The 25,923-nt window shown below is 32.8% G+C and overlaps 1 protein-coding gene across 1 annotated transcript; it reads right to left on the bottom strand.

Moving 5' to 3' along the window:
- On the bottom strand, positions 20,912–22,166 carry LOC104770736 (60S acidic ribosomal protein P2). The gene is made up of 3 exons (XM_010495197.2): positions 21,998–22,166; positions 21,823–21,901; positions 20,912–21,288 (listed from the first exon to the last, which is right to left on the bottom strand). The coding sequence occupies exons 1-3, from the start codon at positions 22,004–22,006 to the stop codon at positions 21,065–21,067; spliced, it is 312 nt and encodes a 103-aa protein (XP_010493499.1). The 5' UTR covers positions 22,007–22,166; the 3' UTR covers positions 20,912–21,064.

Consider the following 25,923-nt stretch of genomic DNA (forward strand, 5'->3'; position numbering starts at 1 on the left):
TACTTATGTCAGATGGCAATAATAGTCTTACGTTTCTTTTGCAATTGTGATACTTGTTTTTTGTACGTTTTGCAGTTAAAAATATATTGTAAAAGTTAAAACGGATCAAAAATAAAACGAATGCGATTCATATTTGAAGATATCTTATTCCTTGACTTTTCTCTTTTATGTGTGGCTAACTAAATAAATAACTGATAATGAAAGAGGGAATTGAATATTTGTTAGGGTCCATATGCCCAAAAATGTTCGTTGCCCAAGTATGGTTTTTGATGACATATATAAGTAGCGCTACAAACTTTTTGTTTTCAAATAATTTTCTTTAGAGCGCTGTAAGATTTCTCTCTCTCTTTGCAACCATTTCTCGATCACCAGATCTAATGGTCCGGCACATTCTGTGATCGGAATGCATCGGATTCCATCATTTTTTATGTCTCACGCACTCTTTTCTTTTCATTTTGTCCGTTTCATGTGAGATGGTGATGCCACCGGATCGACAAGTCGAAGGAAAGTTACTTTCTATGACTGAGATTGGTCGTAACTGGAATGAAGAGGGAACCATGATGAGCTGCACTATTGTAAACCCAAACAGGAAGCCCAGCTCCTGACGCGGCTTACCGTTATGATTGTACACCTAACCACAGGTAACCAAACCCCTTTATTTCATTTTCACTCTTCTGCCGTCTAAATTTTGATTCATATCCATATTGCTCACTCTCTCACTAGTTTTTTATTTTTATTTTTTCAAATCCATCTCCTCTCTCTCAATACAAGAAAATAGAGGATTTATGACTGCACTAATAGTCACTAAATACAGTAAAACTTCTGTAAATTAATACTTTATAAATTAATAAACAGTATAAATTAATAAATTTTGCTAGTTTCAAGTCGGGCCAGTGTAAAAAATAACAAAATTCGATAAGATAATAAGATAATAATTTTTCTTAAATCCCTATGTAAAATATAGTCCCAATAATATCATAAATTAATAATCATGTAAATTTACACATATATATATATATATGCTGATATAATAATGTATGTTTTTCCTAAAGCTCATATCCGTAAAACAATTGTTATGTTGTATTTTCAAACTATAATGATATAAAATATTTGGGTGAATTACTCAAATGTTACTCATTTTAGGTAATATTACCAGAATCTACAAAAAACTTTTTTATTACTAGAATGTTTCGGGTATTTTCAAAATACCCAGCGTGCCCCTGTTTTATGTTACCGGAAAAAATGTAATTACAAAAATACCATTGCCACGTCAGACGCCACGTCAGAAATTGCTGACGTGTAACCATAACTCAGCCGTAACGCGTTACATAGTATGTTGCGGCTGAGTTATAGGTATGTTGCGGCTGAGTTATCGGAAAAACATTTGAGTAAGAACGGACGGCTGACTTATTAAAATCTGGCTGAGTTATGCGCGTAAGTCAGCCAAGGGTTNCGCCACGTCAGAAATCGCTGACGTGTAACCATAACTCAGCCGTAACGCGTTACATAGTATGTTGCGGCTGAGTTATAGGTATGTTGCGGCTGAGTTATCGGAAAAACATTTGAGTAAGAACGGACGGCTGACTTATTAAAATCTGGCTGAGTTATGCGCGTAAGTCAGCCAAGGGTTACGGCTGACTTATTAAATCTGGCTGAGTTATGCGCATAACTCAGCTGTAGTTACGGCTGAGTTTTCACCCGATGGTTGAGTTGTCAAAATTTTGGCTGAGTTATCACAACGACACGGCTGAGTTGTCAAAATTTTGGCTGAGTTATCACAACGACACGGCTGAGTTAACATTTTCCGCCTGGCTGAGTTATGAAAAACGGCTGACTTATGAGATGTTGTTACGGCTGAGTTATGGTAAAAAAACTATAACTCAGCCGTCATAGGCTGACTTATCGACAACTCAGCCGTTTGACGGCTGACTTATTAGCAAAAGATTAATTACTAGAATGTTATTCAGTTACGGCTGACTTATCAAACGATACGGCTGAGTTACATATTTTCAGTTGATGAAGCGACTAAGTATGGCAGCAATTTTTTTTGCTTTTTAATTACTGTAATGTTTTTCATGTTGTGGCTGAGTTACATTGTTAACTAAACTTCTTTGTTACATTGCAAATTAAAAAATTAACTACATGCATGCCATAATATTTAAAATCTTATCATATTTAGGTCTATGTCTATTTTCATTTCAAATGATAATAAAAAATAATAATTTATGAGAAATAAAATAACTAATTAAAAATGTTATTAAATAAAAAAAGAGTAAAAATTATTTTTCTTGATATATGAATTAAATAAAAACGAAAAAATATTTTTTTTGTATTATATAACTGAATTTTCGTTTTTTTAATTAAAAAAATAGATAACTCAACTTACCACATCTTTAACTCATGAAAATTTCCATGATATTGAATAATCTTTTGAGTTAACAATTTTACAATCAAACTTGTACATCAACCATAACACATGATTATTCAAACTCAACTTAAAAATAATTAGTTTTGTTCGTGATTGGTAACATTTTTGAAGAAAATTTAGGTCTATGTCTATTTTCATTTCAAATAATAATAAAAAATAATAATTTAGGAGAAATAAAATAACTAATTAAAAAAGTTATTAAATAAAAGAAAAATAGTAAAAATTATTTTTCTTGATATATGAATTAAATAAAAACGAAAAAAATATTTTTTTTGTATTATATAACTGAATTTTCGTTTTTTTAATTAAAAAAATAGATAACTCAACTTACCACATCTTTAACTCATGAAAATTTCCATGATATTGAATAATCTTTTGAGTTAACAATTTTACAATCAAACTTGTACATCAACCATAACACATGATTATTCAAACTCAACTTAAAAATAATTAGTTTTGTTCGTGATTGGTAACATTTTTGAAGAAAATTTAGGTCTATGTCTATTTTCATTTCAAATAATAATAAAAAATAATAATTTAGGAGAAATAAAATAACTAATTAAAAAAGTTATTAAATAAAAGAAAAATAGTAAAAATTATTTTTCTTGATATATGAATTAAATAAAAACGAAAAAAATATTTTTTTTGTATTATATAACTGAATTTTCGTTTTTTTAATTAAAAAAATAGATAACTCAACTTACCACATCTTTAACTCATGAAAATTTCCATGATGTTGAATAATCTTTTGAGTTAACAATTTTACAAAGGATATACCTCAAACTTGTACATCAACCATAACACATGATTATTCAAACTCAACTTAAAAAAAATTAGTTTTGTTAGTGATTGGTAACATTTTTGAATAAAATTTAGGTCTATGTCTATTTTCATTTCAAATGATAATAAAAAATAATAAATTAGGAGAAATAAAATAACTAATTAAAAAGTTAGATTTGTTAGTGATTGGTAACATTTTTGAATAAAATTTGAGTTAAGTCCATAACTCAACTTAAGTCAATAGTAACACATGTTATCATCTATTTATTTTCAGATTTTTCTTGTGATAACTCAGCCATAACTCACTATAACTCAGCCGTCACATGACCTTTCGTTTTTCCGTAAATATTATAACTCAGCCGTAAAGTCATATATATCATTCATTTACTTTCAGATTATTTTTTGTGATAACTCAGCCATAACTCACTATAACTCAGCCGTCACATGACCTTTCTTTTTCCCGTTTTTCATAACTCAGCCATAAAGCGATATTTTGGCGGGAAACCATCAGTTAACCTAATAATAGACATATTTCCATTCTAAATTTAAATTTTGAGCTATAATAATTTTAATATTCAATTGTTGGAGAAATACTTTTAGAAAAATAAAATTCTAAATTCGAATAATAATTATTTAATTATTTGCAATAATATCTTGTGATAAAAAGCTCACTTTATGAATTTATTATGCGTGTGGATTTGTGCAGGCACATAATTAGTGATTTTTTGCGCTTCCCTAACAACACTTTTTGTAATATCGAGAGACGTTTTAATACTTTTAGAAAAATAAAATTCTAAATTCGAATAATAATTTATTTAATTATTTGCAATAATATCTTGTGATAAAAAGCTCACTTTATGAATTTATTATGCGTGTGGATTTGAGCAGGCACAGAATTAGTGATTTTTTGCGCTTCCCTAACAACACTTTTTGTAATATCGAGAGACGTTTTAATACTTTTAGAAAAATAAAATTCTAAATTCGAATAATAAATTATTTAATTATTTGCAATAATATCTTGTGATAAAAAGCTCACTTTATGAATTTATTATGCGTGTGGATTTGAGCAGGCATAGAATTAGTGATTTTTCGCGCTTCCCTAACAACACTTTTTGTAATATCGAGAGACGTTTTAATACTTATTAGGAATCTGACAGAATAAAAGACCCAGGAAAGAAGAATACGTTTTCATATTATTGAGAAGACCCTAAACGATAACTCAGCCATAACTTTACCATAACTCAGCCAACCCTCAAATTAGAATGACTAAATAACCGACCAAACCGAACCGAACCGGAAACTATTTTTTCCATTATTTTCGGTTAATTACGGTTATATTCGGCTTGCTATCGGTTATATTAAGCTAATCGACCTAATTTGGGTAACATTTGGATTATTTATGGTTATATATTCATTTAACCGACACATAACCGGAAATAACCGAAAAATAATTTCAAAAATTTTTAAATTTTCAAATTCTTATCATATTAGTATATCCAAATTACCACCTTAAACAAAACACAATATAACCAAAACCAAACTGTTATATTAAAACCCATAATGTTGGAAATATGAACCCTAAACCTCAAACCTAACCCTAACCCTAACCCTAACCCCTAAATGTCGTGTTTTGAATGTTTTACACATTTTGATCAGACTGTGTAAAAATCAATCTTTGTCTATAATTATTACTTTTTATTGCTTATAATGATTGTAATATTCATTTTTTCATTCTATAAATTAATTTTGAGTTATAATAATTCTAATTTACAAATATTTTATAAGTCAGCCGTTTATGTAGATAACTCAGCTATATCGGTCAATTGTTTGAGAAATACTTTTATTAAAAAAAACAATTTTAAATTCAAATTCAAATTTTGAATTCCTTTTAAATAAAAAATAGCTAAAATCTCATTTATTACGCGTGTAGTTCTTAACAATAAATATAATTATTGTTTGCGTCTCCCCAACAACATTTTTTGTATTCTCGAGAAGGTATATAATAAATTAATATATAATTCAGCCATAACTTTACCATAACTCAGCCAACCATCAAATTAGAATGACTAAATAACCGACCAAACCAAACCGAACCGAAAAAAATATTTTTTCCAATTTGGTATTTTTGAACTGGTATGTTTGGTTAATTTCGGTTATATACGGCTTACTTTTGGTTATATTAGGCTAATCTACTTAATTACAATATAATTTGAGTTATTTATGGTTATATATTAATCTAACCGACCTATATTCAAATGGTAATAATATTAGTATATCCATTTACCACCTTAAACCAAACACATTAAAACACATTAGAACCAAAATAAATAAAAAAACAAATAATGTTACTCATCTGAACCCTACATCTCAAACCATAAACCCCAACCCTAACCCTAACCCCTAAACGTCATGTGTTGTATGTTTAACACATTCGGGTGAGAATGTGTAAAAATCAATTTTTCTTTATAATTATGACTTTTTATTGGTTATAATAATTGTAATATTCATATTTCAATTGTAAATTTAAATATTGAGTTATAATAATATAAATTTATAAATATTTCATAAGTCAGCCGTTTAAGTCAATAACTCAGTCATCACTTCGTCGGAATTTTTTTATTTTTTTTATTCGAATTTTGAGTTTATTTTTTTAATTATTTTGTATAATATATTATGAAAAAATTAACTTTATAAATTTATTACACCAGTGAATCTGAGCAGGCACAGAATTATAATTACTATTAATATTATAACATTTGGTGGTTATATACTTTGTTTGCGTGATAGTTAGTAGAAAAACGCACAGCTCAGTTGGTTAATGACCCGTTTCTTAGGTTGTGTGTCACGGGTTCGACGCCTCAAAACCCTATTTTGTGCATTTTTGTCATTTTTTAATAAAGGGTAAAACAGTCATTTCGAATTCATCTTCTCCACCCGAACCTGTAACCCTATTTCATGGCCGCCGGTCGTTTATTCACTCGTTTTTCATCGATTTCTTTGTTAATTCAACTGTTTTTGATAATCCAGTATTAGATCTAACATATATCATCCTATTTTCAGTAAAAAAGATCAATTTTTTTTCGTTTTCCCGATTTTACAACCGATTAAGTTTTTTTGGGTTGTGACGTGGAAAATCGAAAATGATGTGTATTTTAATTTGCTGATGTGTATTTATTTTTATTTTTTTTACTCAAAATCGAAAAACAAAACTCAAGGAGTAAATTGTAATTACCCCCAGGTCACTAAACATTTGAGTAATTTTCAAAAGATTTATAGATATAAGTAATAAACCAACTTTTGGATAACATTTCAGTAATTCTTTCAAAATATTTTGTAACATGTCGTAAACTTAGCTACTTTTTTTTTGAAGTTTTCAATTTCTAGATATCCATCGTTTACATTTTGATAGTTTGATTGACTATTATTATTCATAAATTTGAATTTATGTATGTCATGTGTATAAGTAAATTTGTCTATTGTATTTGTAATTTATTGTTAATAATGTTTTCTAAATATTACAAATTCAATTAAAATTGTCTCAATTCATAATTTTTTAAAGTTAATCTATTAAAAATATTTCTGTAAATTAATAATTATTAATTTATACTATAAAATAATAATTATTAATTTATATATAAATTAATATCACTATGAATTAATAAAATGTCTTGGTCCCAACATTACTAATTTATAGAGGTTTTACTGTAGTCGCTAATTCATACATAACGACTAAGTTACTACTAATAACTGTTGTCGTAAATCATAGTCAGTAAGGAAATTCAGTCGTAACATAGTCAGTAAATAGCGACAATATTATGACTATGACACGTAGTCGTAAACGTAGTCGTAATTTAGTCATTAATATTTACGACTATTTAATGACAATCTTACGATTAATAAAATGTGAACATAAGTAGTTTACGACTAGTTTGAGAATAGTTGTGATTTCGTCGTTAAATTTTGCCACTCCTTGGCTACTATCGGACGACTATTTGACGACTTTAAGCCATATTTAATGACTGGTTTAACGACTATAGTAATTAAAACCATAATTGTTTTGTTTTGCTTTATAATTCAAATTTCTAATCAAAGAGAAACCTAAAATTCACATTTTTAATAACCAAAAGTTCACCACAATAGTAATATGTTCACCACATTAGCAATTACCAAAAGAGAACCAAAATGATCAATCAAAAACTATGATTGACACATCATCCCAAAGTGACAAGTACATAATAACAAAAAGAGAACCAAAATGATCAATCAGAAACTATGATTGACACATCATCCCAAAGTGACAAGTTCATGAGAATTAAGGAATAGAGATAAGTAGCCTAAGAAGTAACCTAAGAAGGAGATGTTTTTTTTTTTGTGTTGGAGGGGTGGTGGATGCATCACTTGATTAAGACACAAGGAATTCCACAAAGGCCGGATCAGTTTTGCGCAAGTACTTTTCCAAGTGCTCTATCTTCTTTTGTTGCTCAGCCACAACTTTGGAATGTTCTCACGAGCAGCAATCTCAGCATCACGTTTTGCATTATAGGCAACTTGTTCTTCAATTATACGATGAGCTTCTTTCATTTTCTCTTGCAATGCTACAAACGACGACTGTCCTTGTTGATAGCTCTTGCCATTGAGAAGATCCTGAAGATGATCCTTGAGGCTTCCAAGTCCAAAAAGATTACCTCGTGAATCCTTCTCAGTGGACTTAGAAAAGAAAAACTGAAACTGTTAGTTCTGAAAATGAAAGTTTTGAAGACTCTTTAAATATAGATTGTGAAAATGGTACTTTACCTGAAGAAAGATGGCTATATAATCTTCTGCTGTGAGCTCCTGAGCTCGTGAAGGATCTGACTCGATCTCAGATATCTTATCTTGTAAGTTTTTCTCATAAGTTGAGAAGATCTTCTCGGCCTTTCGATCGACATACGTACCAACTGGCCTTGTATGTGTCTCTTTGAAAAACTTACCAAGACTCACATGTCTCCCAAGTTTCTCTTCCTGGAATGTTACAAAAACAAAAAAAAAAGGTTAAGACATAAGTTAAAGCTACAAAAAAAAAGGTTAAGACATAAGTTAAAGTTACTCACCAAACCTTGTTTGACTTGTTGATACGATGTTGGCCCAGATAAGTGCAAGTGTGGACCGAGACCATTACGGTATGACATACGAGCATTGGAATAGATTCGACTCCTTTCCTGTGCTTCTTCAGTATCCCACTGCACAACCATTGTTTTCCAGAGAGTACCCTCGATCCATTTAGGTTGCACTCAACTAGTCCTAGCGTCGCTTACCATGTTTTTCATCCGGCGTTGACATATCTCATAGAAAAAATGTTGCACTGTCCCTGTTATCAATGGATCCCAAGTGTGTATTTTCTAGAAAAAAGAAAATGGAATTAAGTTAGTGAAAAACAACAATTAAAACATGTCTATGAATGATATATGACAGAAAACTATACCGCAAACTTAAGGAAGTATCTTTCTCGTCTATCCGGAGGCACACATGACCAATTATAGTATGGACCATCAAATTTGTTTGTAAAAACCTTAGTAAACTTTCGCACCTGTTGTGATTTGACATCACGAGTAAACCTCATAACATAAGAATCAAGTCAGAATCAAGCGTAAGCGTAAACCATACCAAAGTCATTTAAAATCAAATAAAAAAACACCTGTACTCTTCTAGTTACTACTAACTGATGAGAGACTTGGGAATGACAAAACAATTTTCAATAGTGATGTTTGTCTGCAACCGCGTTGTGTGTCATCTAGAAGAACCAAATTCATCGACTAATGAAACACTAGAGAATAACAAAACATTTTTTTAATATGAAATTTAAACGTTTTTACATACCAAGTCGTGTTAGGCTTCGGTTCCGGAGAGAGGATGGTGGTAAAAGTATGACGGTCCGGCACCATAAGTATGGCGTTAAGAGCCCTCAACGTGTCCTCCTGGAGTTTCGGCAACAGTGGATCTAACTCGTCGAAGTTGTTACCTTGAGAAGAAGGATGACTTTGAGCGTGAGAGTTCTAAACTGGAGATCTCGCAGAATCATGCAAAGGATTCGATTGAACCAGAGGATTGTTCTGAACTTCTGGTAATGACCGAGTTGGTTGGTCTTCAAGGCTTCGATTCAAGGAGTTCTGAAATAAGATCTGTGGTGGTGGATAGTTTCTGACCTGCAGTGCGGCTGACGTCGATAGTTGGGGGGAAACGCGGACTTGTTCTTGAGGTGTCTGAGGCTTAGGATTTTGAGCTGCCGATGTGAAGTTGTATTGAGGCGGTAGAGAGTTAAATTTTCTTACCTTGGACGGAGGGTTAGAGCCACCGGGTCTGAGAGAAGCGTTGGGAACAACATTCCTCTTTCGTCCAGGTTTCTTAAGAGGAGGCATCGTAAGTATCTCGTTGAGATGGATTAGGTGAAGAGGGAGACGAAGAAAAGACAGAACGGAGAGTGAGAGAATCAGAGATTGAGAGAATCGGCGACGAAGAAGGATGGTGAGAAATGAGAGATTAGGGTTGTAAAATTAGGGTTAGGTTGTTTGTTATGGGATGGACCGCATAAATGGATTCCCGGGTTTAATTAACCCAAAATGTTTTAAACTTAGTCGCTTATTAGTCGTGGATGAGTTGGTGTGTAATTTTATTTTAAAAAGTTGGGCTTATTTTGGAGTCCAAAATCTGGTCCAACACGTAATAACCATGTTTAAACCCAATATTTTGAATTTAGTCAATTGTTTGTCGCCGATCAGTAGCCAAAATTAATTTTATAAAAAACATATAATTTAATTTAGTTTACATATTATTTAAAGCATACTACTTATATATACACTACATAATATATTGATCACTTTAAATTTACAAAACATTACTTAAATATATACTTAATATAATAAAAATTACATTTTCTATTTTTAAATTAAAATTACATTTATGACTTAGCATAAATGGAGATACTAATTTTAAAAATTCAGACCTGCTGATTCATATACATTTTCTTGAGCTTCACCTTGATAGGTAAATTTTCACTTTGCAACCAATTCACATCTGCAGTAATAGAAAACAAAAGCTCAAGTCTAAACAATAAATAAGAAATGGTGCACCTAAAATTATATAACAATAAGTATAGATATGGAAAAGAAAGCAAAAAAAAAATAACATTACTTACATATATTTTGTTTGTACCTTTGAAAATGAGAATAATATGAGAATGTCACAACATGATGCTTGTATTTGTAGTTTATATGTGAAGAATGCCACAACATTAGTCACTATATAGTCGCCAACTTACCGACTCATAGACTGAGTCGCTACATAGTCGCCAAATTAGCTACTTTGATGCAACAAAATTAAGTTCTTCCCATTTATTCGTATAATGGTCGTTAATCAACGACTACAGTACTGACTATTGTATTTGGTCGGAAAATAACGCCTAAATTATGACTAAAGTTACGCAGTTGTAACTTGGTCGTAACATAGTCGGCAAGTAGTCGGGAAATTAAGCGACTACGTATTTAGTCGCCAATCGTAGTCGTAAATACCCTGTTTTCTTGTAGTGTCTATCTCTCTCTTGTTTGTTACAATTTCAAATCACTCTCGTCTTCTACATCTCACTCTTCTTCTTCATCTCTCTCGCTCTCTTTGATTAGAAAACCACCATGAAGAAGTCAATCGTCTGCGATTCATCATCGAATATACCTCGCCATACTCTCGCCAAGAAGGTCCACAAGTTTTTAACCGGCTATTCACGACCTGAAGTTGACAGAGGAGAGATTGCTGACTACGCTCTCGGATTCTCCAAAGACTTCCCGGAGAAATTCATATCCGCTTTCCTCGAAAGGTTTTGCTCAGCTCTATCTCACGAGGAAAGGTTTCGCTCAGCTCTCTCTCGCATGAAGAAAGCGGTAACGTCCTTAGATCTTCTTCTTAAAATCCAAATTAGCTTTGATTATATCCCTCTGCTATAATAATTCTGCTTCCGAGCTTGTAGAAACGTATTCCAATTTAGTTAGTTTCTAGATTCATAACTCGGATCCTCTAAGAATTTGTATATCTTGTTCTTCAAATCCGACTTTGGTATAATAATTCTGCTCTGTGCTTATTTATTTTAGTTTCTATTGCTAGATTCATTTGCTGTTTAGCGTAACTCTTTGATGATCCTCTTAAGGATTTGTATATATATATATATATATATATATATTTATATATTTGCTAGATCGTAGAGTTTGTATGATGATCCTCTAAGGATTTGTATATCTTATTCTTTAAATCCGACTTTGCTTGCTTCCGTGCTTGTTTATTTATCTCCAATCGCTAGGTCGTAAATGATTTGTATATCTTGTTCTTCAAATCCGACTTTGCTTTAATAATTCTGCTTTCGTGCTTGTTTGTTTTAGTTTCTATTGCTAGATTCATTTGCTGTTTTGCGTAACTCTTTGATGATCCTCTAAGGATTTGTATATATATAGTTGCAAGATCATATAGATTATATGATGATCCTCTTAAGGATTTATATATCTTAATCTTCAAATCCGACTTTGCGTGCTTCTGTGATTGTTTATTTATCTCCAATTGCTAGATCATAGAGAATTTGTATATCTTCTTCTTCCAATCCGACTTTGCTTTAATAATTCTGCTTTCGTGCTTGTTTATTTTAGTTTCTATTGCTAGATTCATTTGCTATTTTGTGTAACTCTTTGATGATCGTCTTAAGGATTTGTATATATATAGTTGCTAGATCATAGAGATGGTATGATGACCCTTTAAGAATTTGTATATCTTAATCTTCAAATCTGATTTTGCTTTAATAATTCTGCTTCCGTGCTTGTTTATTTTAGTTTCTATTGTTAGATTCATTTGCTGTTTTGCATAACTCTATGATGATCCTCTTAAGGATTTGTATATATATAGTTGCGAGTTTCTATGATGATCCTCTTAAGGATTTGTATATCTTAATCTTCAAATCCGACTTTGCTTGCTTCCAAGCTTGTTTATTTATCTCCAATTGCTAGATTGTAAAGGATTTGTATATCTTCTTCTTCAAATCCGACCTTGCTTTAATAATTCAACTTCCGTGCTTGTTTATTTTAGTATCTATTGCTAGATTCATTTGCTGTTTTGCGTAACTCTTTGATGACCGTCTTAAAGATTTGTATATATATAGTTGCTAGATCATAGAGATGGTATGATGATCATTTAAGAATTTGTATATCTTAATCTTCAAATCCGACTTTGCTTGCTTCTGTGCTTGTTTATTTATCTCCAATTGCTAGATTGTAAAGGATTTGTATATCTTCTTCTTCAAATCTGATTTTGCTTTAATAATTCTGCTTCCGTGCTTGTTTATTTTAGTTTCTATTGCTAGATTCATGTCATGTTTTGCATAACTCTTTGATGATCCTCTCAAGGAATTTTATATATATATTTGCTAGATCATAGAGTTTTTATGATTATCCTCTTAAGGATTTGTATATCTTATTCTTCAAATCCGACTTTGATTGTTTCCGTGCTTGCTTATTTATCTCCAATTGATAGTTCGTAGAGGATTTGTATAGCTTCTTCTTCAAAACCGACTTTGCTTTAATAATTCTGCTTCTGTGCGTTTTTATTTTAGTTTCTATTGCTAGATTCATTTGTTGTTTTGCGTAACTCTTTGACGATCCTCTAAGGATTTGTATATATATAGTTGCTAGATCATATGGTTTGTATGATGATCCTCTTAAGGATTTGTATAGCTTATTCTTCAAATCCGACTTTGATTGTATCTGTGCTTGCTTATTTATCTCCAATTGATAATTCGAAGAGGATTTGTATATCTTCTTCTTCAAATATGACTTTGCTTTAATAATTCTGCTTCCGTGCTTGTTAATTTTAGTTTCTATAGCTAGATTCATTTGCTGTTTTGCATAACTCTTTGATGATTCTCTTAAGGATTTTTATATATATAGTTGCTAGATCATAGAGTTTTTATGATGATCCTCTTAAGGATTTGTATATCTTATTCTTCAAATCCGACTTTGATTGTTTCTGTGCTTGCTTATTTATCTCCAATTGATAGTTCGTAGAGGATTTGTATATCTTCTTCTTCAAATCCGACTTTGCTTTAATAATTCTGCTTCCGTGCTTGTTTGTTTTAGTTTCTATTGCTAGATTCATTTGCTGTTTTGCGTAACTCTTTGATGATCCTCTGAATGATTTGTTTATATATAGTTGCTAGATCATAAAGTTTGTATGATGATCCTCTAAGGATTTGTATATCTTATTCTTCAAATCCGAGTTTGCTTGCTTTTGTGCTTGTTCATTTATCTCTAATTGCTAGATCACAGAGAATTTGTATATCTTCTTCTTCAAATCCGACTTTGCTTTAATAATTCTGCTTCCGTGCGTTTTTATTTTAGTTTCTATTGCTAGATTCATTTGTTGTTTTGCGTAACTCTTTGACGATACTCTAAGGATTTGAATATATATAGTTGCTAGATCATATGATTTGTATGATGATCCTCTTAAGGATTTGATATCTTATACTTTAAATCCGACTTGTTTACTTTCGTGCTTGTTTATTTATCTCCAAATTGCTAGATCATAAAGGATTTGCATATTTTGTTCTTCAAATCCGACTTTGCTTTAATAATTATGCTTCCGTGCTTTTTTTTATTTTAGTTTCTATTGCTAGATTTATTTTATGTTTTGCGTAACTATTTGACGATCCTCTAAAGATTTGTATATATATAGTTGCTAGATCATATGGTTTGTATAATGATCCTCTTAAGGATTTGTATATCTTATACTTTAAATCCGACTTGCTTACTTCCGTGCTGGTTTATGTATCTCCAAATTGCTAGATCATAAAGGATTCGCATATTTTGTTCTTCAAATCTGACATTGCTTTAATAATTCTGCTTCTTTGCCTTTTTATTTTAGTTTCTATTGCTAGATTTATTTGCTGTTTTGCGTAACTCTTTGATGATCCTCTAAGGATTTGTATATATATAGTTGCTAGATCATAGAGTGTGTATGATGATCCTCTTAAGGATTTGTATATCTTAATCTTCAAATCCGACTTTGCTTGCTTCTGTGCTTGTTTATTTATCTCCAATTGCTAGATTGTAAAGGATTTGTATATCTTCTTCTTCAAATCCGACTTTGCTTTAATAATTCTGCTTCATTGCCTTTTTATTTTAGTTTCTATTGCTTGATTCATTTGCTGTTTTGCATAACTCTTTGACAATCCTCTAAGGATATGTATATATATAGTTGCTAGATCATAGAGTATGTATGATGATACTCTTAAGGATTTGTATATCTTATTATTAAAATCTGAATTTGCTTGCTTCCATGCTTGTTTATTTATCTCCAATTGCTAGATAGTAGATGATTTGTATATCTTTTTTCAAATCCCACATTGCTTTAATAATTCTGCTTCCGTGCTTGTTTATTTTAGCTTCTTTCTCTAGGTAGATTCATTTGCTATTTTACATAACTCGTAGAGTTTTCTATGATGATCCTCTAAGGATTTGTATATCTTCTTCTTCAAATCTGACTTTGTTTGCAATTTTAGTTTTTATTTTCAGTTTGGTTGCAATTTGTTTGAGATAGTTGTTTTGTTGCCTCTTTGAATAAACCGATGTTTGAAAAACTTTTTGCTGCTATGTATTGATTGGACTTTCACTACGTTTCCTCTATGTTTTGTTTGTTTTGTTTCAGTGTGGTTAAATCATTTCTCTTTCTCTGAATTTCTAGGCTTTAGAAGAAGCTAATCCTGCACTTGCCCTTGCTGTCAAGAAAGCGAGAGAGCTGATTTTGGCTGCGAAGATTATGTCTTGTATGCTCAATAAGAAGGCCTACATCACAGTGAACACTTACGAAGGCTTTCGTCTCGTTTGTTTTTTCAGAGAACCTGCAGTTGTTGCTCCTGTTCCTTAGTTTATGACAGCTCGAAAGGAGAGGAAAGAGTAAAAGAAAAAAGCAAGGAATGACCGTAAGCTCAATGCTACACTTCAAATCGCCATGAACAGTATGAAGAATGCTGGAGTTAAACCTGCCATCTAGAGCTTGTTCGTGGGAGAATTTTTTTTTTTTTTTTTTTTAGAGCTTTAGAAAAATATGTTTGTTTTTCTATGGACAGCTTCTGCAATATTCTGTTTTTGCATTTTTCTCGTATGCCCATATCCGTTCAAAAGGGCCAACCAATTACATTTACATACTAGAGAATAACTGAATTGAAGAGAAGTTGTAAACGCATATTTGTGGCTAATTTGATATGTTCGAGTGCATGTATGATCAAGTGTACGTGTATGATCGAACATAAAGTAAATAAGACACAAGCTTTGTTAACGGAGTTCAGATAACCTACATCCCTGGGACCTAGTCCAAATTTCATTCACTAAAAAAGACCGCAATCTACAATTGCTATATGACACTCACCATTCTTTCATAGAATTACAATGAAAGAAGACTAACAATAATTGTAACACCCCAATCCATTATAGTTTATTGGGTCATTTTATATTATTCTTCAGCCATTAAAAGCGCAAATGGGGTGAGTAATAAAACAACAAGGTATGATGTGTTTTGCTGTGGACATATACATATAAGCATATGTATCTCCTTTTCACGGGGGGATGCCGCTATAGGGATCGGGAGCACACACCAAAAGCTAGTGGACGTTGAAGCTATCAAAGGAAGCAGGACGTTGCCAGATTTTGTTGGTGTGAAAAGAGAGATGGAGATGTTGTCGTCGTGTTGTGGTTACTTGTAGAGTTGCAGTATAGTTGTTTGTTGTGTGAGTTGGTGACTTCGGATCTGTGATGAGGAGAGAGAGCAAACCGGAGCAGGGGAACCTTCTTGGCTTTTAGCCGACGCATACTCATGAGGGAAGTGACGAGGTTGAGCCTCGGTGGTGGGACTGGTTGCGTGGAAGGAAAAGCGAAGCGGAGATTCGATGGTGGTGTGAGAGGAAGAGAGAGAACGAGTCGGGCAGAAGGGGTGTATACCATTGGTGGGTCAGGTGACTCATGCCGTGGCTGTGGTCAATCTCTGTGGTGGTGGAAGAGCAACGTCGGAGTGACCATGAGTGGAGAAAAGAAGAACAAGGAAGAATGAGGAAGACGAACAAGAAAAAGGGACAGAGCCGAGCTCCAGTTTTTCGAGGCTGACTCCTAGCGGACCCGATGTAATTAGCTCACAAATAAGATGTATTTGGAAATTTCTTGCTGTCAAGAATCTATAGCCGCTGAAAGAGTTTGAATCGAGGATATATTCAAGAAGTTATGGACGTTTCTTTCGGATCAAGTAACTGTTGATCTTGTCATATCTAGAACCCTAGGAACAGTTTCGTGTTGGCTTCTTCGAAGCATCGATTGGAGTTCAGAAACTTGTCGGATCGTGATAAAATTTGGTACAGAGCTGCATGATACTACTAGCTAGTAATTGAGCGGTGGGATTGCGTTTCCAACGGTTAGTTCTTGATTTAATTGCTTGTTTTAGAGACTGATTTGCATAGAGTTAATTGTAACAAGTTGCATTGTTTGGTTTCGAAAACGAGGTTGGATTGAGCTGAAGCTCTACTAGAGTATTCTTGAGGCATGTTTATATATTTTGGTTGATGGAGAACCAAAGTGGAAGTCTCCAACAAGTTAAGGGTAAGGTGAGAGTGGTATTTACGGATAACAATAACCTCTTTCCTTATGTACTCTTCAATAGTTGCTGAGTATACACTCGAGAATTGTTTGTTGACTGAAAGTGTTTGTGTGGATTGGTGTGCATGGTAAAGTAGGTTGCTAGTAACATGATATATGTGAATCACATTAGTAATACCATTTTGATGTTATGAATTAATTTATATATTATATTACAAAAATAATTATGAACGTATAATGAAAATGAGAAAGAAAAGAATACTTAAGGATGTTGGACTGTAATGAACCGACGGGTTCATTGCAGGTCATAAACCTCTGACGAACAGTACGAGAAGCTGTATGGATGGATAGGATCACTTTTGGTTTGCTCACACGCCTCTCTTACCCCCAGGTATGAGAGAGTTTCAAGCTGTTGTTCGATATTGTGCTATGTCGGATATGGGGTCTCATGGTCCTTTATTTACATGGTGTAATAAGCAAGAAGAGGGGTTGATCTGCAAGAAACTAGATCGTGTTCTAATAAATAATATCTGGCTTCGGAAATTCCAGTGTGCTTACTGTGTATATGAGGTAGGGGGTTGTTCTGATCATCTACGGAGTCGAATCCAACTAGATATGGGGACACATGCTGTGAAGAAACCTTTCAAGTTTGTAAACTCAGTTGCTTCTCTGCCTGAGTTTCTTCCTCTCGTTCAGTCCTTCTGGGATGACAAAGCGAGTTTGTATCACTCAACCTCTGCTATGTTCAGGTTTTTGAAAAAGCTAAAGGCTTTAAAACAGCCTATAAGGGACCTTAGTCGGGATCACCTAGGTGATTTAGTGAAGAGGACAAAGGAAGCACACGCTGCTTTGTGTGTTCAGCAAGCAGCAACACTTGCAAGCCCAACGGTTGTTGCAGTCAAGGAGGAAGCTGACACATATGATGCATGGCATTACCTATCTGAGCTTGAGGAGAGTTTTCTAAAGTAACGGTCAAAGTTACACTGGCTTCAGGTTGGTGACCAAAATAATACCATGTTCTATAATGCTGTAAAGAATCGAGAAGTACGTGTTAAATTTGGGCTTCTAACTAAAAACCAATTGGCAGTTAGTAGATTGACCCTAATCTTTTATATATTAATGATAGTCCCTTCAAACTTCAGATGTGGGACTTGGATTGTATCCAAACAATCTCCCCTTCAAACCAAGGACCACATGTGGGATATTAACACGCCTCCTCGAGATGATAACTCCATCTCGAACCGATCCCACTTGGACCGATAATAAACCCCTTCTTTGGCCCCCATTATTCGGGTTAACAAGAGGCATGTCCGTATCCACTTTTCTAGGTCCACCAGAATTTTAACCTTGGGCTCTGATACCATGTTAAATGACCTTGGGCTCTGATACCATGTTAAATTTGGGCTTATCTTGGGTTTCTAACTAAAAACCAATTGGCAATTAGTAGATTGACCCTAAATTTTTATATATTAATGATAGTCCCTTCAAACTTGAGTACGCAATGCCATAAGAGAAATCTATTGTGAAGATGGCTCCACGACCACTACTCAAGATGAAATAAAGAGAGAAGCTCGGATTTTCTTGGACATGTGCCAAGTGACTAGGAGGGTATCACCGTTGGTACTCTTGAATCTTTACTGCAATTTCGTTGCAGTGAGGAGCAGAGGGGAATGATAGAAATGGAGGTTTCTGTTGAAGAGGTTAAGAAAGTTCTGTTCTCGATGCCGGTGAATAAAAGCCCGGAGCCTGATGGATATACTAGTGAGTTCTTCAAACACGCATGGTTAGTAATAGGGAATGACTTTACAGTAGCGATCCAATCTTTTTCGAGAAAGGTTTTTTGCCTAAAGGTGTTAACACCACAATACTCGCCTTGATACCAAAGAAAGAGGATGCCAGGTTTATGAAAGACTATCCACCTATATCTTGTTGCAATGTTCTCTACAAAGTGATCTCGAAGATCCTAGCTAACCGTTTAAAAGGTCTGCTCCCTGAGCTTATTGTTTCAAATCAAACTGCTTTTGTTAAGGATCGCTTACTAATGGAGAATGTCCTGCTAGCCTCTGAACTAGTCAACGATTCTCACAAAGATGATATTTCACCTAGATGTGCGATGAAGATTGACATCTCCAAAGTTTTCGATTACGGTACAATGGATTTCTTGCTCAACACTTTACAGGCCCTTAACTTTCCCGAAAAATTCATACACTGAATCCGGTTATGCATATCAACTGCAACTTTTTCGCTGCAAGTCAATGGTGAGCTAGCAGGTTTCTTTGGCAGTTCGAGGGGACTAAGACAAGGCTGTGCTCTCTCGCCATATTTGTTCGTAATCTGCATGAATGTTCTCTCTCATTTGATCAACAAAGCAGCGGTGGAGAATAGGTTTGGCTATCATCCTCGGTGCCACAATCTCCTCTTAAAACATTTGTGTTTTGCAGATGACCTCATGGTCTTTGCAGAAAGAACCCAAACGGTCAGTTGAAGGCATCATCACTATCTTTGATGAGTTTGCGAAGGTGTCAGGCCTGAAAATAAGTCTAGAGAAATCTACCTTATACATGGTTGTAATGTCACAGTGAGTACAGGAAGAGATTTGAGAGAACTTTCCGTTTGCGGTGGGTATGTTACCGGTGCGTTATCTTGGTTTACCCTTCATGACCAGAGCAATGACTAGTAATGATTACCTACCTCTAGTTGAAAAGATTTGAAACAGAATTAGTACCTGGACAAGTAGATCTTTATCATATGGGGGCGTCTGCAACTCATCCAATCAGTTATTATGAGCATTGTTAATTTTTGGTCCTCTGCTTTTCGGTTACCGGGAAAGTGTATGAAGGAGATTGAAGGGCTCTGTTCCGCTTTCCTCTGGAACTGGCCAACTCTGAATACACATAAGGCTAAGGTCTCGTGGCGGGTCGTTTGTCTTCCTAAAAGCGAGGGTGGTCTTGGTCTCAGGCCGCTCAAGGAAACGAACATCGTTTGTGGTCTTAAGCTCATTTGGCGACTCCTACCATCAAAGAAATCACTATGGGGACAGTGGGTTCATACCTATCTTATCCGTCAGGAGTCTTTTTGGGATTTGAAAACAACATCTTATCAAGGTCCTGGATGTGGCGAAAAATCCTCAAGCTGAGGGAAGTAGCTAAAAAATTTCATCGAATGGAAATTAAAAATGGACAAACCACTTCTTTCTGGAATGATAGATGGTCGCCCCTAGGGATGCTGGCTGATGTTCTTGGTAGCAGGGGGTGTATCGAGATGGGGATTATGAAGACGACAACAGTGGAGACAGTATTTAACAATCATAGTAGCAGAAGGCATCGACTCCCAATACTAAACATAGTCGAAGCAGAGATTGCAATTGCACAGTCCAAACAGAGACCTGATCTAGAGGATGTCAACTTATGGAAATCCCCAACTGGCTTTAAAAAACGATTCTCGACGTCTGACACTTGGAAGCTCATTAGAGAGGAGCAACCAGTTTGCGATTGGGCCAAAGGAGTGTGGTTTACAGAAGCCACAACAAAGTTTGCACTCATTTCATGGCTACTAGCATGAACAAATTCCCTACTCTCACCAAGTTTGGTGACAGAACAAATTTCATGGCCATTGGCTAGGAATGCACAACAAATTCTCCACCGGTGACAGAATGTTGAAATGGAACAGACATGTTGATTCAGCTTGTGTCTTCTGTCAAGACCCGCTGGAAACAAGGAATCACTTATTTTTTCAATGTCCCTACTCTCACCAAGTTTGGACGCAACTCACCGCTCGTTTCCTTGGGAGGCATGCTACTTCAACTTGGGATCAGCTTCAGACGCTCATTTCAGAAACAACGCTTGACCAACACTAGTTTTGCGATTGCAATTATTTTGTTAATAATAATTATTCAATGATTCAGAATTATTAAAATTATTTTGTTAATAATTTTATCTTGTTTTTGTTTTAGTATTTCAATTCGCTTTTATAGTGTTTTTTTTTGGTTGCGATTGTGATACTTATTTTTTGTACGTTTTGCAGTTGATTGTACTAGTTTGGTCGTTCCCTTGAAAAAATAAAATGTCCAATATACTTTTAGTTTTATTACAAACTATTAAACAATTAATTTCACACCATAAAATTATTTAATGATTCAGAATTATGGAATCAAGATGACAAAAATTTAGGGGTTTTACAATAATATAGATAGGATCGGGTCATTACTTTACACTCTTTACTTCTTAGGTTCTTCTTCCTTCTTCTCTTCCTTCTTCTCCTCTTTCTTTTCCTCTTTCTTCTCTTCCTTCTTCTCTTCTTTCTTCTCCTCTTTGGCCGGTCCAACCGATATCAAATCGACTTTACCAACCTTCTTCAACTTCTTTACCACAGCAACCGCATCCATCGAACCGATCACCGTCAGTTTTTGATCCTTCATATCCGCTGCTATCGAATCAACTCCTGCTTAAACACAATCCATCCTACCTCTTAGCATAAGACTAGTACACTGTATCATATTAGATCATACACTCATCGTTTATATACTAATGGAAAAAATAAGACTTAAAATCAGGTTTGTTACCGTACCTTACTACAAATCCCATTATCTACAACAAATAACCCAAGGCAGACAACTTAGTTTCCATATCAGCCAGCCTTAACTAGGCCCAAAATAATCCTAATTTGTTCGGCCCATAAAATATCACTTCGTTGACTATGTGTCAAAAAAAAAGGTCAAATAATCCAAGCTCTTCAGAATAATCCTGACGCAATTATAGCATCAAACCAGATTTCATAACGATTGTTTCATACTATATAACTTAGCTAAACAATAATGGTAATTTAGTTGAGTGACAAAACCAGCAGCAAACGTTTACTCTCCAAATCCTTAAAAAAAAGTTTCTAAAATAGATTGAACATAACTACGGCTCTAAAACCCAGAATCAAGAACTGAGTTTCAAATCAAAAGTGAAAATATAATTAATAAGTAATCACCGAAGATATCAGCTGCAGCTTCTATGGCTTTCTGCTTGGTCCTATCATCTGTCATGGTTAAAACCTTCAACACCACTTTCTATACAAGTACAACAAAAAAAGTAAAATTACAATATAGGAGAAAGAGATATATCATCATATTCAATTTTTAAAACTGATATGAGAAAAGAAGAACCTGAGCCATTTGGTCTTGGGATCTTGGAGAAGTATGGAAGAGAAGAGAAGAGATCGAGAAACGAAAGAAAGAGTTTGATGTTTTTTTTATTTCTTTTCCCCTTTCTTTAGTTATAGAAAAGAGAGAAAAATGGGGGGTATTGATTGACAATTGACAAAAGTTTGTGGTGGCTTTTGGTAAAAAGAGGATGAGAGAACCAACATGTGACGTATGTTTTTCTATGTAATATGTAAAATGGACAGCTCTACAATATTCTTACTTTGCCTACTTTTTTCTAAAGTTGTTTTGTATTTTTCTCGTAAGCCCATCACTCAGTATAAATCATTCCATTAGTGTACCACTACGACTATGATTCCTACCGGTAATCATAAGAAGAAAAAGATAACAGTTTTTAAGAAAATGAAAAAAAAAATTGACAAAGAAGGAAGAAAATAATAAATAGTAACCAAATAATAACAATATCTTTTAAAATATACTCCCTCTGTTTTTTATTACTTGTCATTCTAGAGAGAAATTTTTGTTTCACAATACTGTCGTTTTAGATTTCCAATGCAAATGTTTGGTAAAAATTCCAATTCTATTCAACTTTATTAATGTTTTGACCAATAAAAAAAATTAGAAAATATATTAAAAAGAGATAAAACAGAAAATTTAATGATTTTCTTAATCTGTGTGAAACAACCTTAAACGACAAGTAATAAAAACGGAGAGAGTATTAAATATTAAATAAATCAAATTTTAATGATAATACTAATACTATTTTTAATGTACATATAATTAATTTTACATTTGATTTTAAAATAAAAGTTGTGAATTAAATTTTAGATATGTCGTATTAAATATTAGTAATTAATACTAACCTAAAGTAAAATTTTAAGAGTAATTTAAAATACTTTTACTTTTTATTTATCCTGCTAAATTTATTTTACTATTCATGCAGTTTTCAAATAAAATCTTAAAATTAGTTTAACATGAAATTTATATCAAAAATATTTTTTCTGTCAATAAATTGTGAAAATATAAAAATTATTATATTACAAAATTGAAATATTATTAAAAACAGAATTTTACATTTATTTTAAAATAAAAACGAATTTTGATATTTGTTCATTTTTTTTTCCATTTGTTTCTCGTCAATTTTGGGAATAACATTTTTGTTCTATTGTTCCTTGTTTTTTGAAAAATAAAGGAATGTAGAAAAAATATATTCTTTTTTTTTTCTTGTCAACCATTGGACCACAACAGGCCGGCCCATTAGCCTAATCCCTACATTCGTAGGGAGCGGGATCACAAGGCACCTTAGTGCAGTGGCCAAAGGTATGTCCTTAATGCACAAGGCACCATCACACTCCGGGATAGAAAAAATATATTCAAATAGTAAAAGATTAGAAGAATGAAGAAGAATATCATATTCCTACTCATTATTTTCTTAAATTGTGGTTACCAATTGTAGTCTAAGAGAAGTCATAACCAACAATTCAAATACAATATACTAGGACTGGACCCGTGCTACAGCGCGGAGGAATAATTACGATATATGTAATACAAAACTATCCCCTATATATTAATAGAGGAACATTTTGGCAAAAAAACTGAGGTGTCAGCATTACAGAGCTCAGGACACTCTTTCCTTTATTTGTCATCAGCTTTTAAAAATATTTACATTTATTTATCATTATATTTTTCCAAAACTACAATTAACACCCAAAATTTAATTTTTATATTATCTTTCTAACTTAATTATATCCTTTAATTATATTTTCATAAAATCTTTAAAATGAATTTTAAAAACCCTTTGTTCATATGATATAATAATATAAGATTGATATTATAATAACTCTCACGGGTTAAATTTTAATTATTATACAAATTTTTTTATAGATATATACTACATAATCGAATTTTAAATATTTTAATTATCCATAAATATAATAGATTTTGTAAATAAAAATTACAGTAAAAACATTAAATAATTATTTTATACCGCACTATGTGCGGGTTGTTACCTAGTTTTTATTTTATTATAGTGTGGATGATTACAGTAAATTATATAAATGGGTAGTAAAATTGTATTAAATTGTAGAAGAAAATAAGCGAGTAAATGGTAATATAATAAGTCTTATACAATGAAAAAAAGAAAAAGAAAATGAGTTTGATACAATAAAAATAGAGGGAATATCTATGAATATGTAATTCAGTTTGTTCATTTTTTTTTAATAGAAAATAGGTATATAAAATATTGTAAAATATTACATTTGTACAATTACATATTTATAATGTATGTTCTAACGAACCAATCTGCAAAAAATTACTACTTTCGTAAAAATATCAATCCTAATATGTTCTACCGTATGATTGTATGTTTTGCAAGCCAACCCATGTTGATGACATGTATTATTTGTTTATATATGTAATGCCAATTAGTTTGGATACACTTCCCTGATTTTATATAATTTATATAATTAAAACTGATTTAACCCGAAAATTTGTAAACTAAGCTATTCCAATTAGTTTATTACACATTTAAATAATTTAATCCGAAAATTCCTATGATTACGGTAATATTTTTTCTTTTGTTTTAAAAATTTCCAAATTCATTAGATTGGATAAACTTCCATGATTTTCTTTCCTTCTTGAAATTTGAAATACAACAATATTTATGAGCATATATATTCTTTGTGTACATTTGTTATTAAATTTCTTAATAAAGATATGATTTTGATTAAGATATGATTTTGATTGAGATTTTTTAGTTTATTTTTTATGGCAACTAATAAATAAAAGGATTTTCCTCATATTTTTCCGATAATCAGATTTTATTATTAAGCCTTTTATAGAATTGGAAACTTTAAACAATAATTAGTTAAGTTTACGGGCAGGCCATGCAGCCCATAAACTACCTTTTAAAATTTACAAACCCATTAATTAACCTGTTCGGTGGGAGCCTATTAAAGATCTAGCTGATGTGGAAACCGAATATATAAAAGATCCGATTGCATAATTCCGGGTTATTTCGAAAATTAAACCCGACTCAATCTCGTACAATGTCTCATTTAGCCTTAATTCATAAATTTCTGGTCTAACACGCAGGGGCATTTTTGCCATGATCGAAATTGTATTTCTCTTTTACTAATATAGGGATTATTAATTATTATTTAATTTTATTCATATCCCGTCTTATTATATATACTTCACTCTCTGTTTTCCACAAATGAAATATATTGATTTACTATATACTTCACTCTCTGTTTTCCATAAATGAAATATATTGATTTAAGAAAAATCATTACAAAGAGTGTCAAGGAGCCTTATAGGCCTCAATACAGAATCAGCAAAATATGATTTGTCAATACAACCAAATTTAGCTAAAGCATATGCCACACTATTACATTCTCTCTTTTTGTGAAAATAAAAAAATCTTGATGTAGTTTTGAAGCCCAAAACCTTATATCTTATAGTAGGTTTGTTAAGGAGGTATTCAAGTTTTGACCATTAACCAGTTTGATTAAAACTTCACAGTCACCTTCGAAGACAATAGATTGATATCATCTGATCCAAACTTGTTGAATCGAAACTAAGAGTCCTTTTGTTTCAGCTTATAAAGGAGTTTCTGAATAGTTTAGTCTAGACGCACTCCACACCAGAGAGTCACCTCGATGGTTTTTAAAAATCCAACCACATGTTGCTTGTTGAGTATGATTGTCATAACTTACATCGAAATTACACTTTAGAGTCGATGTATTGTGGGCGACCAAGTGACAATGTTCATGCTGTTGGGGACATTCAGTATTGGCTCCGAAGGTTTTAAAGTACTAATCAATTCCTTTGTGGCGCCATTAAAGCTGTTTTGATTGCACTTTCGCGGAAATTATTAAAAACCAGATTATTTCTAGCCTTCCAAACACGCCATGAAAGACAAAAAGATA

Source organism: Camelina sativa, chromosome 20 (assembly GCF_000633955.1).
Source record: "Camelina sativa cultivar DH55 chromosome 20, Cs, whole genome shotgun sequence".
NCBI classification, from domain to species: Eukaryota; Viridiplantae; Streptophyta; class Magnoliopsida; order Brassicales; family Brassicaceae; genus Camelina; species Camelina sativa.

Bases quoted from the DNA above. Each gene is read 5' to 3' on its own strand.
- LOC104770736 (XM_010495197.2), bottom strand. The intron at 21,289-21,822 runs GTGATTACTTAT...GTGTTTAAGCAG, and splicing joins AGCTGCAGCTGATATCTTCG to GAGTTGATTCGATAGCAGCG.